Below are 21,461 nucleotides of genomic sequence, written 5' to 3'. Positions count from 1 at the left end.
TAAATTGAAGTTTGACCACGTTACGCCAATTTTGAATGATCTGCACTGGCTGACAATTGATAAAAGAATATTTTTAAAATTGGTGTGATTATGTTCAAAGCATTGAATGGAATGTCACCGGATTACATAACTGATAAATTTACCAGAAAAGAATCAACTTCTGGTTTCCATCTTCGATCAGATGATATGAATCTCTTGAGGGTGCCAGTGGCGTTTTTACAGATTGGTTCGCGTGATATTGCAATCGCTGGTCCTACTGTGTGGAACAATCTCCCTGCACCACTAAGAAAGCCTGGGCTTCATCTTCGAGCATTTAAAAAAGATTTAAAGACATTTTTATTTTTGTTGAAATTACATTGAATTCTGTACTACTTGATTTTGTACTATTTTGTTTGTCACGTATATAATTGCTTTATTTTTGAGAGCGCCTGTGAGAACATTTAATGGGCGCTCTAGAAGTTATCCTTAATAATAATAATAATAATAATACATACATACATACATACATACATACATACATACATACATACCTACATACATACACACATGCATGTATCAAATGAGTGAGCAATGTTGCATGCATGCATCATAAATCTGTAAACCTATCTAATCAATGATCTACACACATACACACCCACATACACACACACACACACACACGTGCACGCATCAGTGAATCTATTTGTTGCTTTGTGCTTCCATAAATCAACATCAACTTCAAGCACTAATCCTACTGCAGCACTAATAGGAATAGATAAAATGAATATTCCAGGTAGTGGTGGCTGTAGTCTTGCGAGTTGTGGCTGCGGTGGTAGCGATGGTGACGACTGTTGTGGTGTAGTGATGACGTGGTTACAAGAATGGTTGATATGAGTGCTGGCTGATAATAAATCAGTTTTTTCTCAGAATTTGTTGCATGTTGCTCTGCTAGCCAATAAGAAAGACTTATTCACCAAAATTCATTATAGTAAGATTGACGTTGATAAAAAACGATGATAATGATGATGATGATGGTGATGATAATGATGATGATGATGGTGATGATGATGATGGTGATGATGATGATGATGAAGTCAAAGCCATTGGTAATGACAATGATTACGTTGAAGAAAATAATGACAGTGTTGATGATGGTGATGCTAATGATGATAATGACAGCTGTCCTGGGCCAGGCTAGAGCAGAAAAAACGAATTCTTTGATTAAAATTACACGTTGGAGTTGATGGTTCAATGCATGTTGTGCTCTGCTGAGTGTGCCGATCTTCATGTTTGTTTTTGTGTGGTTTTCTTCTTGTCATATTACGCATCATCTATCATCATCTACCATCATCTACCATCATCTATCACCTGTTCTTTGTCATAATTGTTCCTTGAAATCATTGTATGGCATCATGGTATCATTGGTGTCATTGTCCTCATGATTAGTTACTTCCAATTTATTATCTTTAGAATATATCATTTTGTCAGTCTTCATCAATTTTCGTCTCAACTTTTATGAGTGTCATATTCCTGATCCAGTTTATACACTGTGTTGGACCCTTTCAGTACATGATATTCATTTTTATTTTAAAAACTTAATGTGGTCATTTTTTATTAATGATTCTGATATTTTATTATTTATATTATTATTATTATTATTGTTGTTGTTGTTGTTGTTGTTGTTGTTTTTTCATCCTTTTAATAAAAATAATAATTATAATTATGTACATAATAATAATAAATAAATAAATAATATAATAATAATAAATGATTATTGTTGTCATTTTGTTATGTATGCATGGGAGTTGTCAACTTCAAATAAACTTCTATCATGTTCAATTGTGTTTATTGCTGCATGGTGCTTATGAACAATTCATGCCTTTTTGAGGTGCAGATGTTGTATTAAAGTATTAATAATAAACATAACAACATTTATATTAGTAAATTAATGTAGTTAGTAAAATTTCTCATAATGTAAATTGTTATGTATGTTATGTATATTGCAATGGTTCAACGTTCGGACCCGAATCGTCTGAAATCTGGAAAGATTTGATTCGTCGAATCCAACGCCAAAGATTCGGTAAAAACCGGATCCGTTGTTGTTGAATAAAGTTGAAAAAATAATTTTATTAAATATTTTAAACTACAAATTAAAAAGTGAAATTTTATAAACATTTAGAATCTCGTATTAACCTGTTCAACACATGTTTGTAACTACATCAAACCAAGCATCTCTATTTTATAATTACGTCATTAAACGGCAAGATTTTAACCATGAACCACCAGTTTGGAAATTTTTTCGATTATTCTGAATTGCAACTCCAAAAAAAAATTGTAGCCATATTAATGCTAAAGATAGATCGTTGCGGAAATGAAAAAAAACCACTGAAATAAAATTCGAAAAAACTTGTTTCTTATGAATGCAAAGTCATTTGCAGACGATTACAAAGAAATGTTCATTCGTCATTATGGAAGCATATTTATTGGACAAGGCAGCGTTGATCACTTTTTGTTTAGATATGATGTGCATTTTTTGAATGAATGCATCAGACGTTAAGCTATAGTTTCTCTTTTGAATTTAGTTTTAATCGGATCACTCAAAATTAATTTGGTTCCCATCACTCTGTTGGAATCAGTTAATGGAGAAAACTTGAGTATTTAATTAGGAGCCCGAATGCACAAGAGATCCGGATTCGAATCCGTCCGATTCCATCACGGTACATGTTGTGCCAATTCCGCCAAAGTTTGGGCATGTAAAAATTTAATGATATATAATACATAATCACTAATCACTGATGATGTTACTTGGTGTATTATAGGCTCATTGAAAGAGATGTGTAAGGGGCTGGCTGTCTCGTGGATTAGTGATGTGGGGTGCATTTATCGAGTCCGGTTTTTTTTGCTAGTTTTCATTAATCGATTATCTAACATTAATTATTTATTCATTGATGAATCGATTATATAGAGAAAATGTTACCGAAAAGTTGTTGTGTTTAATTACAGAAAATCAGGCGAGAACTCATTACTCAAACTCTCACCCGCAGGCATAAACACGCACACACACACGCACACACACACGCACACACACACGCACACACACACTCACGCATAATGTGATTTAATTTATTATGATGTAATATGATATGACGTGATGGTTTTTAAAATTTGTTGATGCAAGGAACTGAAATAACGACTGACAATCATTGAAGGCATGGCAGCGGACAGAACAGAAAAGTTGTACGTCGGTGATGCTGTGCTGGCAGTGAATGGTGAGGACCTGAGAGAGGCCACACACGATCAGGCTGTCAAGATTCTGAAGAGAGCTGGCAAGGTCGTTGATCTTGAAGGTCAGTTGAGATGATGCGGTTGTTGTTGTTTGTTGTTGTTATGGTGGGATGATGTGGTTGTTGTTGTTGGTTGTCAATGACATCATCATTATTTTCATCATCAATCTCATCAACAACAACAACATACAGTAAAATACTTGAGGGAGGTGACTCCATTTTTTCGAAGGGGTGTCCTACTTTCCGAGATAGGATGGTCTGAAAGTACGACCACTACCACAAATGCTAGCAACAGCCACAACAACAACGGCTGCAACAACGTCAACAGTAACTCACTTAAAAGAAACAAAAGTGGTAAAAATAATTTTTGGCCTTCAGAGTTCAAATCAATTCCACTTGGATTGTGTTATGTGTGTCGGAATGTCACTTACGTCGACTCTGAGAACAGGGTTGGTGTGTTTCAGTGCGTTGGTGGATTTCAATATGCTGGTGTGTTGGTGGGTTTCAATATGTTGGGGTGTTTCAATATGTTGGTGTGTTTTAATGTGTTGTTGTGTTTTAATGTGTTGGTGTGTTTCAATGTGTTGATGTGTTTCAATGTGTTGGTGTGTTTCAATGTGTTGGTGTGTTTTAATGTGTTGGTGTTTTTCAATGTGTTGGTGTGTTTTAATGTGTTGGTGTCATTGCTGGCTGATGAATTGTGAAACAAATTTTGCATTAATTATTATTTTTTCCTCACATTAATTTATATATTATATTTAACAACATTATTATCAGTAACCTGAGTAAAAACGTTTGTAATCTTCATTTCATCTTAGCTCATCCACCCATCCATCCATTCATCCATCCAATCATCCATTCACGCATCCATGCATCCATCCATCCATGCATGCATGCATGCATGCATGCATCCATCCATCCATCCATCCACCGACAGATTGTAGAACTCCATTCCCCAGATTTGAAGTCTCTCATAATGCGATTCACAGATGAGCGAACGGCATCTTCCTGGTTCTCCAGCATCCACCAACTCGTCGAACACATCACTAAACAGCACATCCCTATTTTTAATGACGTCAGATCTTCTGACACTAAATCTGACATTCGACACTTGGGCTGGATTAGTGAACAGGTCAGTTGAACGTGTGAGCATTTGTGTGTATGTTTGTGTGCATGTGCATGTGTGTGTGTATGTATTTTTATGTCTCTTTGTGTTTATGTGTGTGTTTGTGTGCATGTGTGTGTGTGTATTTTTATGTCTGTTTGTGTTTATGTGTGTGTTTGTGTTTTTTATTTTCAGCTATCCAATTGTGTGTTTCTTTTTACTTTTTGTTCAGTTTTGTCTGGTAGTGACTTTTCTTTCCCTTTAAAATTATATAACAACACCATTATAATATATTCTTTTTCATACAATACAATGGCTAATAGCATCCCACCCATGTGTTTATATTCTTTATTGAGAACATAAAGCTGCAATTGTTAAAGGACTCATGTGGAATGATAACATTTATGCACGTTTGTATTGTACATATGTTCTTCTCTTTTCATTTATTTATCTGTTGATCTTATCACTTTCCAGTCTCGAATGTAATCATATTCCGGAATCATTTTTCCATTTTTTTTCCACATGATTCAGATTAAAATATATTGAATTCCATCATAAACAGCGGAGCTATGGATGAATATGTTGATGGTAGCTTTCTTTCGTAGCTTATGTAGATGGGATCATCCAGTTTTGTTTCACATCAATTTGATATTTGTGCTGCTGTTATTATGTAGTCTGCTGTTGTTATTATTTGTCTTTTTGGTAAATGTGTGTCTGTTGTTTTGTTGAAATGGTTTTTGTTGGGCTTGTCATTTGGTTAGTTGTTGTTGTTGTCGTTGTTGTTAATATGCTATATACTGAGGTTGTTGTAGTTGTTCATTCTTGGTGTTGCTTTTTGTTGATAGTTTAGTTACAGTTGTTGTTCTTATTACTTAGATGTTAATGGGTTTTTTTTATGATGTTGGCTTAGGCATAGAGAAGAATGAATACAATGCTATTATTTGAAACTCCCATATTATTTCAATTACACTTTGTTTGTGCTATGAAAACAGTGCAATAAAATTAGGTCAGCCATGAACATGACATACTCATACTGTAAGACACACCGTAACACACACACACACAGACACACACACACACACACACATACGCAAATACACACATATATCAAAACACAAATTGCCCAAACCCATATACAGGTCACACAATCTCATGATATCAGTTAACTTTTCTGCCTGTAATTGTATATATATGCGTGCATTTGTATGTACAAGTGTGTGTGTGTGTGTGTCTGTGCGTTAGGGTGCGTCTGTATGTGTGTATATGTGCATCTGTATGTACGAATGTATGCATGTATGTGTGTGTGGGGGTACTCTGTATGTGTTAGAGTGTGTTATATCTAAAGTGTATGATTTGATTTCTTGTTGTTTGGCTGATTGGTTGGTGTTAACTGAGTTCTAATTGTATGATTTGTTGGTTGGTTAATTGATTTTGATTGGTTTATTAGTTAAATAGTTGGTTCAATTTTGCACTGAGGCACATAGATGAGGTTGCTTTTAAATCATTTGATGCTTTATTGAGATAATTAAATTAACTTATTATAGTTTTTTAAAATATTTCGCTTGAATTGATAATAGAATCAAATCAAATAATTTGTTGATGAAAATGCAAGGGCTGCATTTGTTGCTTATCACTTTAATCTATCATGAATTTTTATTTTATTCATTCAATTTGTTTGCATAATAGGAGGAACAACATTCTTTGTAGCAGACCATATAAATCTTGTTTGTTCTGGTGAATTGACTCGTTTGCTTCATATTGAGTTGCATGTTATTTGTCCTTGGTGTATGTTGCCCAAGACATGTGCGTGCATTTTGAACTTCTCTGTATCTATCTGTTTTTATATTTTCTACATTTCACATTTTCACGATCAGATTTTACATCGGATTTTGCATAGGAATCCAAACATAGGATTTTACATTTTCATAAAGTTTCATTTTAGTTGACAATTCTTCTAACAACATTTAGTTGGTTTAAGCAATTTGTTTGGTGTAACTATTTTAGATGAAATTCTGTATGATCATAATCAGATAAGAGGCACATAAAGATCTGTTTAATGTTAATTGATCTCTCAAACTCAGATGTAAGCTTATTTTCACTTGAAACCTTACTTTAGCTGCATCATCAAAGTTGCCTTGTAAAATGTATGTAAATACCGTGTATACATTTTTGAATAATTCCATACTCTCAGTCGTATTTTCTCATTCTAAAAGCATTATTTAATGCTGATGTCAAGAAAAAAAACTGGACCAACATTTTTTAAATAAAGGAAATAAGTGCCAGTTAAAAATGAACTGAAAATATTCAACAGTCACATTTCTGCTGAAACAGAACTCTTTTTACGCCATTGACATTCGAGTAACAAGTAACTCAATCACAAAATTGCTGAAATGTTAATGAATGTCAACAAAGCTTTAATTTTCAAAAGTGTACTTGATCTTTTGCATGTTTGTTCATAATTGTTCACGGTTGGGCTACTTCCTTTTATGTTGGTTTCACAAATTTTCTTCAAAAACATTAGATTTCAATGTTAAAACGTTGTTGTTAATCTTGTCCTTGTGCTCCTGCATTTATATAATTTTTATTGGATAGACTTTAACAAAAAGGTGTATATGTTTAAATGTTAATTTTATTGAAAAATATATGATATGTAATGTGTGAGTGCAGTTATTATTTTTTGCCTACACACAAGTATTAGTGATTGTACAACATATAGAAATATCTACCTCGTAATATGCAATTAGGCGGGTTTATGTTTGTACAGATGTACAAAGAAGCAAGTGGACATGTCTGTGCTACTGGGCAATCTTCTAATAAGAGGTACATGAAAGAGTTGTTGCCGACTTGAACAATTGTTCATGCGCCATTCACACACACTTGCAGTAACATTCACTCACACACACTCTCACACGCATACATTTTTTAAATTATACACATTTATTTACGACCAATCGTACACTGTACACATTTTGCTCATTCACACACTTTCCCAACTGCACATACACGCACACAAACACGTGTATAGGGATATTTTTTATTAATATGGGAATTTGTATTTATTATTTGCTATCACTCATGCAATGTTTGTGCTCAGGATACTGGTGGCTTTCATTTTCATTTTATATACAGCCAAGATATATATATATATATATATATACATATATATATAATATATATATATATATATAATATATATATATATATATATATATATATATATATATATTATATGATCATTTATATAGCGCCTATTAAAAACATTCTCATAGGCGCTTTACAACTATGGCAATTTTCTACAAGGAAAAAAGATATGTCTTCAATTGACTCCTGAACTGGGGAAGTGTCAGACCAGACCGGCGCAAAAATATGGAAGTTCATTCCAATGCCTTGGTCCATAAACTGCAAAACTACGTGATGCAATTTTTATTTAGTAACCGGGACCACTAACAAGTTTTTCCAATCTGATCGTAGGCCAGTTTTTAAAGAAATCGATGATCTGTCAATCAACATTTCGGACAGATAATGCGGAGCCAATCCGTTTAAGCATCTACAAACCAAAACACAGACTTTAAAAACAATTCTTTTGCTGACCGGCAACCAATGCAATTCCGACAGAATTGGGCTAATATGTTCAACACGACTAGCACCAACAACAATTCTTGCAGCTCTATTCTGAACCATCTGCAACTTAGCAATCTCATGTTTCGAAACACCATAAAACAAACTATTACAATAGTCCAATCTAGAATGTATGAACGAATGAATGAATTGATCTGTTCAAACTCTTTTTAATTCGATACAATTGCCGCAATTGAAATGAACAAGATTTTACCAAAACCTTTATATGTTCACCCATACATAGATTTTTATCTATTTTAAAACCCAAAACTGTAGCCATTTTTCTAAAATCAATAATCTTGTCACTTATTTTCACAAAATCAACGTTAATCCTAGAGGTTTGCTGCCAAGTTCCAACTGGTACCAGCTGAGTTTTTTCCCGATTCAATTTTATACCATTCAAACCTATCCAGTGCACCCAAACAATCCAACATTCTTTCAATCAGAAAATCAAACTCCCCAGTCGCCGCACTTGCAATTATCTGAACATCATCTGCATAAGCAAAACCCTTTAAAGAAAATTCATCAATGAGATACATAATATCGGCTGTATATAATGTAAAAAGAAGCGGGCCTAAAACAGACCCCTGGGGAACACCAGACAAAACATCAACTGTATTTGACCAAGAATTATTATAATAAACCTGCTGGGTACGTTTGCACAAATAAGATTTGAAAAATTCCAAAGCTAAGTCACAGACACCGTAACTTAAACATAATCGACGTAACAGTGTATCATGATTCACACAGTCAAATGCGGCACTCATATCAAGTAGAGCCAGAAGAGAGACCTGATTGCGATCAGAAGCCTCAAAAAGTTCCGACAATACCTGTAACAAGGCCGTCTCCGTCGAATGAAAGCGTCTGAAACCAGATTGATTATTCGGAAAAAAGTTATTATCATTTAAATACTTTAGAAATTGTTTATGAACAATTCTTTCTAAAACCTTCGAAATAAAAGTTAAATTCGAGACAGGTCGAAAACTTTTAAGTTCATTCATGTCTAAAGACGCATGCTTCTGATGAGGAATAATAATTGCATGCCTATAAACAGCTGGAAATGTGCCTGTTGACAGACACAAATTAATTAATTCCGTAAAATAGGGCAAAAAATAATCTATATATTGTTTAAAAATATTAGCAGGCATACAATTAATCATACAGGAGGTTGACGGAGAACTAATTACAAAGGTTCTAACTTCAGACTGCGATACCCGCGAAAATTCACAAAATTTTATGTCAACATTAGACCTACACTTTATAGTAGGCTCTCCAGCTACAGATATATTGTTTTTTATCCTTTCAATTTTTTTAATGAAAAATTCAACAAAATCGTTAGCTGTATGGGTCATAGTACAATCATTTGATGACTCTTTACATAAAATTTTATTTAAAATTCTCCATAACTTTTTAGGATCATTAGCATTTTCATCAACCAATTTTTTCCAATAATTTTCTTTTTTCTCCCTGAAATATTTGTTTTTTAACCTTAATGATTCAACCCACAATTTTTTGTCCCCCATTCTATAATGTAATCTATATTTTCTTTCTGCCCTTCGACAATCACGCCCTATCTTACGACACTCACCATCATACCAAGGTGCAGTCGCCACAATTTTTTTTTCAGCCATATGAATCGGTGCAACAGCATCAGCAATTTTTAATAATTCATTATTAAATAGCTCAGCAGCTTCATTTGCATCAATAATATCACAAAATTTAACAATTGGTGATTCTTGAATTAATGAAATCAATTTATTTTTATCAATTCGATTCCGAGAGCACACTGATTTTTTCATCTTACGAGAAAGCGGACGTGATATAGGTAAACACGCCGTTATCAAACTATGATCCGAGTGTACCCCACTCGGATATATCTTGATATCATTAACCGACATTTGATAACCAGACACGATGAGGTCTAGTATACCTCCTAAATTATGCGTAGGCTCATTTATGACATTACGCATTAGAAACAGATCAAACAAATTATTAAGGCGGATAGTGTGACCACAATCACTTTTCTCAACATGTATATTGAGATCACCCAATAAAATTACTTTATCACATAGTGATGTTACAAATTCTAATATTGAAGACAGTTCCTCAAAAAATAATGATGATATCATTACAGAGCCAGGCCGATACATCGCCATAAAAAAGTATTTTAACTTTATCAATTGTCAAGGCAAGACAAAGCGCCTCAAATGATGAAAAAACAGGTACATTTATTTTTTCAAATTTGTACCAATTTCGAAAAAAAAATTATTAACCCCCCATGGTATGGATCATTTACTCTTAAATAATCAACAAACATATATCCAGGTGGCATTGACATTTTCACCGATATATGATCAGAGGAACCATGCCACGATTCAACGATAACAAAAATATCCAGACCCTCCATTAATAATTGATATACATCTCCCCATTTAGTAATAATTGACCTAATATTTAATAACCCAAATTTAACCCCATTATTAACCAACCCAACACTATATTTATATGATTTTACACCTTCTAAGTTAACTCCATCTTTTTGAATTTTACTATTCTCCATTCCCCCAGCTCTCCCCTGACCCTGTATAAAAAACCCGCATGGTCATTCGCCTGTTTTTCCTTTGCCTTATCAATCATTTTTTTCAACGACAATCTTTGCTGGGGTGTCAAATCATGTCTAATTATAATTTTATTCAAATTAGAATCAAATGATTTGATTTTGAACAAATTTTTCATGATGGCAGATTTGGTATTGCTATTTCTGACAGCAACCAACATAGGCCGTGGTGACTCACCTTTTATTCCCAGTCTATTTATTTTGAAATCATTAGTATTTTCAATTAAATCACATGACAATTCTTTACATATTTTTAATACAACATTTTTTTCCTCAATTATTGTACCTTGTTCCTTAAGACCAAATACTAATATATTATTTTCTCTCTTTTTCCGCTCACTCTCCTCATCTAATTTTCTACTTACATTCATGACCTCGGTATTGACGGATTTTATTTCATTTTTAAATTCACCTTTAACAACATCAGCAAAGCTAACCTTCAACTCTTTTTTCATTATATCCATTTCTTTAGCAAATTCAGGACCGACGGCCACACTATCCTTTCCAAAATTATTCAACAATTGTTTCATTTCATTTACTTCAGAAATGAGCTGTTTGTTTGATTCACGAATAGCAGCAATTTCAACTGCAGATTTTACAAAATGTCTATCAATATTTACTAAAGCATTGTCAAAATTTTCGAAAATTTCCAGACAGCCATCGCAATGAAATTTCACATGTTTCATTTTAAACACATGTAAATAAGAATCAGATATGTTTACACACTTTGTGTGCACATGAAATTTGCATGAACTGCATTGTAATTTTTTTTCAGTTCTTTTAATTTCATTTTTACAACAAGTGCACACTCTATCATTAGCATTCGGCATGCTAGCAATTGTCCAATCACCAACAACCTGAATATTTATTGTACAACGCAGCTTAAAACAAATATACCAAAAAATGAAAATTAATTCAACTTAAAAAATTAACAAAAACCCCTATAATATCGATATTAACCGAAAAATTGAATTCTCTGAAACTAAAGTGAATAGTCCGTCCAAAAGCCAACCGAAAATACTCAAAAACGACTCGAAAAACGCCAAAAATCAACAGCAAAAAACAATTGACCAACAGCTAGCAGCTAGATTATTAGTTATGTATATATACCAAAATTTTCGTTTATTTTATGCATGATAAAACAAAAAGCTTTTTTCGGTATTTCTATAGCATGTACCCAGATGCTCAATTATATATATTCTGTATATTCAAGTATATTCCTACCAATACGTTTAGAAACAGTGGAATCATCGATAATGAAAACACGTAAAAGTGTTCTATATTAAACGAAGTTGAAGATTTGCCTCAATGGAAAAAGTGAATGCACTGATTAATTTAAAATCAGTACAACAAATTGTATCAGTCCCGAAATATTTCATTATCTATCTAATAGGGTATATCTATTCAATATCTAATAGAATATTATCAATACAACTGCGTTGGGTGCCACGTTACACTAGTTGCTTGAACATGCAAACATTCAAATATCTACAAATTACGGTGCAAGTTTCTTAACGCTGCAAGCAACTTTAAAGTTACTTGTTTTGTGTTTTTATTTTAGTGTATGTTGTATACTCCGATGTAATTAATTTGCTTCATGCTTCTTTGCTGAAACCACAATGCCATTTCATTGATGAATATGTTAATTGAGTTAATAATTAATAACTAAATAATTAATTAATGTGAAATTTTTTGAAATTGTGTTAGTAGTTACAAGCACTTAAATGATGGTATTTGAAATAATTATCCAATAATTATTTTTTTAGTTGAAATGAAAAAATACATAGAAATCAGTGAACGCTTGAGTGTTTATACTATCATGTAATGTCATGAAAAATTCCATAATGTTCGCAGTTTTGTTTAACGTTATCATACCGTAAAAATAAACTAGTCATTGCGTTTATCTGATGCTATGGAATTGATTCTGCAAGAGGAAATCTTGCTTTAATTGAATACATCAATATGAGACTAGCAGACAGACTGACAACGGATGAATGACAGATAACAATTGTTGATAACAATTGCTTCCAACTTTCGGCGCATAGCACAACTGCTTTATTTATATTCCAATTTCTTCTCTATACTCAAATAAATATTTCTAGATAACGATTCGTGCTAATGATGTTTTTGATTTCATTTTTAATTTTTATGTTTCTTGACTTCATTGATTTTGTTATTTTGATCGTATTTTTTTTATACTATATTCAATTTATGAGTGTAATTTTGTATTTTTGGTGCGTCTACCATGTTTCTTGGAGGATCTGGCACATTTTTCATGTTTTTTCATTAGCAGAATGTGTTGTTGATCAGCTGAGTGGGTCATCAAATCATGTTTATGAGGCAATCATGCACTGCAAGAAACTATTCGTTGGCATAACCGGTCATTTTTATATAGATGAATGTTTCAACAACACACGCATTCGTATCACATGCACACTGTTTTTCTGTTTGTTATGTTATTGAGTATGTCATCTGTTTGTTCGTTTGTTAATGCTTCTCTGTCCATTGCTGATGATTTTTGTTTTTTCATTTACTCGTTTGTTTCTTCTGTTTATTTGTCTGTTTATTTGAATGTCTGTCTGCTTGTCTGCCTGTGTCTGCTTACACATCATCTTAAATGACTGGGGAGGAACCATTGATTTTATATTTCCTGGAACTTGCTGTTTGTTAGTGCGAGAATTTATAGGAAGTTATTTTCGAGTTCATTTTACTCGCATGTGTACGTGTGTTTGTGTGTTAGTATTTCGTTTTGTCAATGACCAATCTCAAACCGCAGTCAGTACTCCTTAAGGGTATGTATCATGAATGTACCTTGGAATAGCTGTTGTAATGAATTTCTGACCGACCCAATATTGTTTATGATGATTGAGCAGCATCAGTTGAACCTCGGTTAAGGGGAACATGGATAAAATAAGTAGAAACTAAATGATAGCCGGCCTCTTAGCGCTTGGTTCACGAATGTTATATTTTTTGGTCAGAAAACATATCTCAGCTATATGTTATTAAGATTTCAACTAAAACTCAGTTATGCATTGCAAGAAGGGTGTCCTTTGTTTTGTTTTTCTCCTCTGAAATATATTGAGTGAACTGATGCTGATTTTTCAAATGGGATTGTGGTAATGATACCGATAATGATGACGACGACGACGACGAGATGGAAGCAATGATCTTGACGGAATTGCGTGTATTGCTCTTCGCCTAATGGAATGAAATGATTTTTTTTTATTTCTTCTATACAAAACTGGGTTGTCCTCTTCGTTGAGCTGCATCATTCACATTCGATATGTCGATAAGTGAGTGTGGTAAGGATGATGATGGCAGTGATTATAGCGATTGCATTATCATTGATGATGACGACGCCAACAACGACGACGATGATGATAACGTTGTTTTATTTTGCCCTTGATTTTATTTGCGTTTACAAAACTTTATTATTCCGTAGTACTGTTTTTATTAGTCGCAGAATGCAACCAACAACTGTATGGACTGCTCGATGATATTCATACTTTTATGTTCAAAAAACTCTTTCATGTAATTCTAAAATCACTTCGCAGTCACAACAATTTAATAATAATTGAATGATTGTTCAACTACACACAATTACATTTAGAGATAATACACATAATGTAAACAATTTAAACATTAGATAATGTTACTCAGAGAGCACTGTTTTTAGTGGATTCGTACTTTATGAAATACATTTGTTTGTGTTGATTCTGAAGTTGGAAAAGAACATTGGAAAATTTGTTTAATTTTTATTTTATTCTATTTTCAATTCTGTTTGTGGTAGTGGCTGGAGTTGGGTTATAATACTTTATGGCTGAAAAATTAAAAAGTTTAATTTCTATACATTATTTAAATTATTTTTCTATATTTATATTTTCTTTTTAATGGTTTCAAAATCCAAATATATTAATAAATTTTTTATTTCGGGGGTTTGGCAGACATTTTCATCATAATTACAGCCCAAATTTTTGTTTCATTTATTTTATTTTTTTCTTTTTGTTCATCATTATTGATCGGTCTCAACATCACCATCATTGATGCAAGTTGTATTTTCATCATATTAACAACTTGTACTTTTACATAGGCGACAAAAAATAATTTTGACAACAACTATTTGTTGTCAAAACAAAAACAACAATTCACTTGACAACAACAATTCACTTGCCAACAACAATTCCGTAAATATTTCACGAATTCGAGTCTTTTTATTGAATTTTAATAATATTTTAAAGATTAACTAACGGTCAAACAAGATTCATAAAAATGACAAAATATAACATTAAATTAATTTTAAATCGTGAATATCTTTCTGCTTGATGTTTGTTTTAAAGTTAATAATCTAAGAAGAGATTAATTAAAAAGTTGGTTTCGCTAATTATTTGCAGTTGGTTTAAAAATGATCTTAAGAACAAACAGCACACATGTATGTATGCACTTGTACATTCAGAAGACTGCATGTATTTAAACGAAACAACAACATTAAAACGTATCATATAAATAATATTTTAAATATTATTTCAGTGAATAATGATTTTAATAAATTGCTGTACGTACATCTAGCTCGCAAACATTTGGTTGAGTAACGAAACCTCAAGATAGTTAACATTGTGTAACACAAAAATATGAAACCGGTTTTTAAATCATTGGTACAAATTCTTTGATCGTCTTTGTAGATATCAATAAATGTTTGTAACATTTTAAATCTCAGCTTGCATTTCAAATTTCGTTTTTATCCATATTAACCTTTGCTGGGTAGACGTACATTACATATTATATCACAGCGTAGCGTGAATGTTATATAATCACATCAGGTTGTGACTGGGAATAAATGGTAGGATGGGAATTAAAATAGTAAAATAATTAAATAAAATAATGAAGAAAAAATGGAAAACGCTTTTAAATGTTTAAATGCTAGCCAGGGCCCGCCAGGATAACAATCCTTAAAAAATTACTATTTTAAATACTTCTTTATTAACAAAAAATATTTTTTCTTATCTGAAGATAATAAAACTTCATAGAAAAAAGTTTTTTTTAATTGAAACTTGAAACATACCTCAAACTGAAATCTGCACAATAACGTTTGAAATTATTTTATTATTTAGGAATCCGTCAGTCAGACCGGCCGAGTCGAAAACAAGTCAATAAAAGATTGACATGAGAACTGGGTTTGGTGAATTTGATTATGAAGCAAACATTGAGGAACAATCATTTTGACATGGGCTCACTATCTTTTTACGTCAATGCAATTTTTGCTGTTTGTTGATTGATTTGTTTGAGTTAATCAGCGGCTCATCTCCTCACTTCTTTTGCCGATAAAACTTTGGTGTTCTGGAAAACGAATCTTTGACATCGCGAAAAATCAGACAATTGATTCACATTTCTTTTGTCGAATTTGAAGCGACAATATGTGCTCGAAAGAGTGAGTAAGGTTAAAAAGATTTCATTGAATTGGCGCATTTGCATTAGCCAGAAGTATTATAGTACATATTTAGAAATGAGCAAACATGCGTACATCCATCCATACGTATGCCTGTATTCATTACTTCCGTTGGATTAGATAAGGTCTGATTTAATGAATCTGTATTTTTTTTCTGTTCGTATAAATTATTTTAAAGCTTTTTGTTAAATATGAGTTTCCTTTATCAGGTTGCATTTTCGGAGCTGTTTTTTTCTGGTTACTATCTCTGCTTTGCATCGGCTTGCAATTAAAATTTTTATATGAGAGTGGAAGAAAATAAACAATGATTTGGCTGATATATTTGTATTTACAAGATGTTTTTTCAGATGGTGACTGGTGATAATGTACATATAAACATTCATTTTTTAATTATATATGAAATTATATGTTATAATTATGACGTCGTATATTATAATTATAATTATGTCGCAAATTGTCGTAATTATCATTTTAATCGTGTTAAATTTATTCTAGGTTTCAATTGTGTTGTATATCATGATGAAAAGACCGTGGAAATTGTTTTGACAGACGTGTAAGTGTGTCTGTTTACAAAACATTCTACCTCATCTACAAATTTCCAAGTGTTGCGTCGGCAAACAGGAAGAGAAGCCTTTTTTATGTTTTTTCCTGATCATCTCTTTCGCCAGAAAAATTTGTATTCTTTTGTTTTTTATTTTTGATACGTTATCTTTTTTTTATCACATAGTTTTTGCAGCAAAATAAAAACAAACACCTTTAAAATAATTTTATGGAGGCTTTTTACCTTCTTGACTACAAATTTGCAATGAATCACTACTATTGGTTTGTTTAGAACGAGAATATCAACTTACATTTTGAAATCTGTTAGATCACATTCAATATTTTCTCACCTATTTGCCAACATTATTTCACGCCCCGGTTTTATTTTTACTTTTCATTATGACTCGACGTTTTTCTTGTTAATTTTTTTTTACAAACAAGTGATCAAAATTTTGTATTACCTTCTCAAACGGTAAAAATTAGGACTAATGTAAAGATGGCAGGCTGAGGTTAATTGAATTTCTAATAAATTTATCGTGTATGACTACCTAAACTGAAGTTATAATGATGTTTCTGGACACATACCAAGATGTTTCATCCATTAATATGGAAATTTAGGTAAATAATCATTGGAGAGTTGTTAGATTGCACAGCGTTAAAGGTATTATGTTTAAGGAATGTATTCAGACAGTACTGTGTGTGTGTGTATGTGGTGTGTGTGTGTATGTGCGTGTAAGAAATAATTTATTATTTGAGATTACAACAGCGATACACTGATATAATGATTGTAACTTTTTTATGTTCATAAATATGATATAATATAAATATATTATATATTGTTTGTAAAAGTATATATAATATTAGCTCATTTATTTAGAAAATGGTAGACAGTAAGTCATGTGGATGAGCGTCATCACGTTGCATGTGTGTCTGGTGCATTTTCAGTGCTGCACAAATGCCCGCGAAATTGTAGGCGAATGGTTAAAGTCGTCAACTTAATTGAAAGGATGGATGGGTGTGTGCTTTTTTTTATTGCCGCCTGCCTTACTGATGAAATATTCACACGTATACTACAAACATGGATCCCTCTCCCCCAAACACGCACACACGCACGCATACACACACACACATTTCAAACACACACATTACACACACACACGCACGCACGCACACACTCACACACACATACACACAAACATATATATATATATATAATTTATTTATGACATTTGAAAAATATCATATGATATATGTATTTTTATTTATATCTATGTTCGAATGTATGAAACAAGTTGGTATACGCACCAATGTAATTTGCTTATTTGACTTCAAAGAAGCTAACTAATAGTTACCCAACACACAAAACCCAACTAGCAAATTTGATCATCCAGTCATTTATTTTTCATTATTTTGATGCTTTCTACATTTTTGGGCAGCAAAGTTGCAAACATGTTTGCTTTTTTTAGTCTTTTTTCTTTGATTGTTGCATGTTTTTGTTACTGAATAACATTTTCGTGATTAGTCGCATAGAGTTTCTTAAAAATTTATTTCCTCTTAAATTATATTGTTGTAATTTCTTCATGGATTCTTGTCAGCCTCTGAAGGTAATGCCATTCATCAATTCACACACTATAAAGACAATTTTTGTAATATTGTGTCATGATATAAAGTGCTATTGACTGTGTTACTCACCATGGGATGTACCAACCATTGTAGTAATGAGAGGACACATCTCAACTCACACTTTGCAGCTCTCTCCAGACAGCCTCAGTCGCACCTGGAGACGGTTATTTGCCGTAGTTACTGGGGTGGACATTATGTTTTATAATGCTGTTCCAACCTGCTTGCAAGAATGGAATCTCCCAGCTTATTCTCACTCGCTGTTAACCAGCAGGTTCGTGTAGATATGGTTTGCTATTTTTTGCTTTGCAATCAATTATCATATCATGCTTAAAACAATTTAAACAAAAATGCGTTTCACTTCTTATTTAAAATTGTTACAAAAAATTGATCGATGTTGTTATGTTAATTTGTTTTGATAGTTATTGACACTGTTTATAAGTATCAAGGTTGATTCATTTGGTTCCATCTTACAATAGATTGGTGCATTCGAGCAGACAACAAACCAAATCTCCAACGACACCAACATCAACATCACCCCCTTCAACAACAACGTGTATTGAGTTGTTGACCTTTGGGATGAGGTCAGGGGTCAACCATGGAGTGGAGGGTCACGTATTCAAGGTGGAAACATCTAAGGAGTTGTCCAACTGGACGCGAGCTATTGTGCAGGGTGTCAACAATGCTGTCCTCCTTCTCAAAGAGATTGCCACACGTTCGTTTCTTCTCGTTCAAACATTTCAAAATTTTCCTCGCTTCCGATTATAATTCATTTGGATTTGCCTCGATATACTTGACTCAAGTATCGATTTATTTCGTACTTTAATTGCTTTTTCATTTGTTTGGTATTATACATGGCTTTTTTTGCTTTCTCCTGTTTGCCATGTTACAAATCTTGAACTTTCTCTTAATAGGAAGATTTTTAGTTAATACAGCGTCAATATGGAATGGAAGTTATTGCTTGACAGAAAATTGTGTGTACGCTCGTGCATAACACACCGACATTGAAAACAAAATATTGGAAATTGATGAATCATTATGTGTAAAGATCTTTTTTCTTTGCCAGACGAAGAACTGCTTATATTTCATTCTATCCTTAAATATTTTTAAAAGATGCACCACATGTGTGCGCACATATGTGATACGCATGCGCGTCTGATAGTTTTTGAGTTTCGGACCAGCAGCAGCGCAAGTTGTGGCGCTTCTACCGTCTTAGCAAACTTGCCTCGCGACTACTAAGTTATTTTGTTAAATTTTCAATATTCAAAGTAAATTACATAAAAACACATTCTCAATAAAATGTTTTATATATTTTTTGCTCTGTAAACATTTTGTTTTTCAAAAATTTCTCGTTACGTCTAAAAGTTGATTATAATTTAAATAACTTAAATTGATGTAATAAATGAGACACCCGAATGAACAAATGCGTCACCGACGCATGCAGACGTAAAGTACAAGGGCCAGTCGTGCCGGTTGACACTGCATTACGAGCATGGATTCACCCTCAACCAACTCAACATCTCGAACGGCTACGAAGGCCATCGCCACGAAGACGACCTCATCTGGAAGAAACCATTTGAAAAGTTGAAATCGTCCGCTGATGACGGCAGCAGACTGGTCTGGCTGCAGTTTGTTGATGATGGTGAACAGGTGCATGTCTCTTTATTTCATATCTAGCTGACTGACTGACTGACTGACTGACTGACTGACTGACTGACTGACTGACTGACTGACTGACTGACTGACTGACTGACTGACTGACTGACTGACTGACTGACTGACTGACTGACTGACTGACTGACTGACTGACTGACTGACTGACTGACTGACTGACTGACTGACTGACTGACTGACTGACTGACTGACTGACTGACTGACTGACTGACTGACTGACTGACTGACTGACTGACTGACTGACTGACTGACTGACTGACTGACTGACTGACTGACTGACTGACTGACTGACTGACTGACTGACTGACTGACTGATTAGTGAATTATAGGTGAAATATGTTGTTCAGAATTTTTATTTTATGGCTTAAACAATTTTATGATGAATAAGTTATAAGTTTCAATTTGTTTTCTTGAAATATTTAAGAAAAAATTTTTGTTTGTTCAGGAATTAGACTTAGAATCTAACCCAAAGCCGTTTGTCTTTATACTGCACAGCTTTCTGGCAGCAAAAGTTTCAAGACTTGGACTGGTTGCTTGATTTTCATTCATTACCTTATGGCATTCTTAACATAATTTTCTTATTTTAATACATTCACCATCTGATAATACCTTCAGACTTTATTCAGCGCTCATCAGCATTTAATCAGCCGTTCATGATGCATTTCATGTTAATCGTTTATGTTTGTCATCATCTGTGTGTTCACGATAAATTTCATTCACGTTATACATTATTATGTTATTCGTCATCATAATCTTCCCTTCGACATTACTGTAACTGTAGGCACACTTGCATGATGCATCTTACCAGTTCAGTTCATCTTTTGTGCATGTCTGCGGATGGTTGTTATCTGCATCATTTGTACATTTTATTCCATTTGTATTAAAGCTTTCTGAATGTGTGTTAACGTTTGCATTGATTTCTGGGTTTAAGTTTTTAATTTATTTTTCAAATTTAATTTCTTAATTTAATTTCTGAGTTTGTTCGTAATCGCCGGAATGCATGTTTCACAATTCATTGGCAATTAACGGCGATTTTGAGAAATTTTACTGAATATATATTTAAAGAATTGATTTTTATATTTCATTGACAAGCATAACCAAAACTTGACGGCACGTATTCATGTATTTTCGGAGGAGGGTTACTTACGTGTACAATGATCTGCATTGGCTTCACTCGCAATATTTCACGAGTATTTCTTCAGTTATTTTGTTAGCAGTAAGTTTAATTAATTCAATTCAGTTTAATCAATTCGATTCAGTTGTTTTGTGTTTGTTTTTGTTCTGTTTTTACGATTCGTCATTCGATTTAGCAATATTTCAATTTCAAGAAGTTTATTGAATGTAGTTGATTTTATCAATTTGTTATGAAATATTCTAAAGTTTTGTTTTATTTTTTCGTATATCTTTTGCGTTATCTTATAACTTATTGAACGTTGATTGTCGGCATTGTTATATAACATTTATAATGAAAGATTTTTTGGTTAATATCGATATTCAGAAAAAAATGATATATTCAAATTTTTATTCAGACTTGTTATTTTTAAATTTTAAGTAATATAATTGCTTCATGTTTTGACTAAA

The 21,461-nt window shown here is 32.9% G+C and overlaps 1 protein-coding gene across 1 annotated transcript in view; it reads left to right on the top strand.

Moving 5' to 3' along the window:
• Positions 1 to 21,399, top strand: part of HELRODRAFT_95740 (hypothetical protein) — a 27,447-nt gene extending 6,048 nt beyond the window's left edge. The window contains exons 3-9 of the mRNA XM_009029361.1: positions 3,189 to 3,326; positions 3,456 to 3,712; positions 4,201 to 4,395; positions 18,338 to 18,480; positions 18,686 to 18,921; positions 19,651 to 19,856; positions 20,326 to 21,399. Coding sequence (XP_009027609.1) covers positions 3,189 to 3,326; positions 3,456 to 3,712; positions 4,201 to 4,395; positions 18,338 to 18,480; positions 18,686 to 18,921; positions 19,651 to 19,856; positions 20,326 to 20,418 — 1,268 coding nt within the window. The 3' untranslated portion in view covers positions 20,419 to 21,399. The remainder of the gene's footprint in view (positions 1 to 3,188; positions 3,327 to 3,455; positions 3,713 to 4,200; positions 4,396 to 18,337; positions 18,481 to 18,685; positions 18,922 to 19,650; positions 19,857 to 20,325) is intronic.
• Positions 21,400 to 21,461: the final 62 nt, after the last annotated feature.

This window comes from Helobdella robusta, assembly GCF_000326865.2.
Source record: "Helobdella robusta unplaced genomic scaffold HELROscaffold_6, whole genome shotgun sequence".
NCBI classification, from domain to species: domain Eukaryota; kingdom Metazoa; phylum Annelida; class Clitellata; order Rhynchobdellida; family Glossiphoniidae; genus Helobdella; species Helobdella robusta.
Note: the sequence above shows the minus strand (reverse complement) of the source record. Positions and strands in the feature narration are given on the sequence as shown.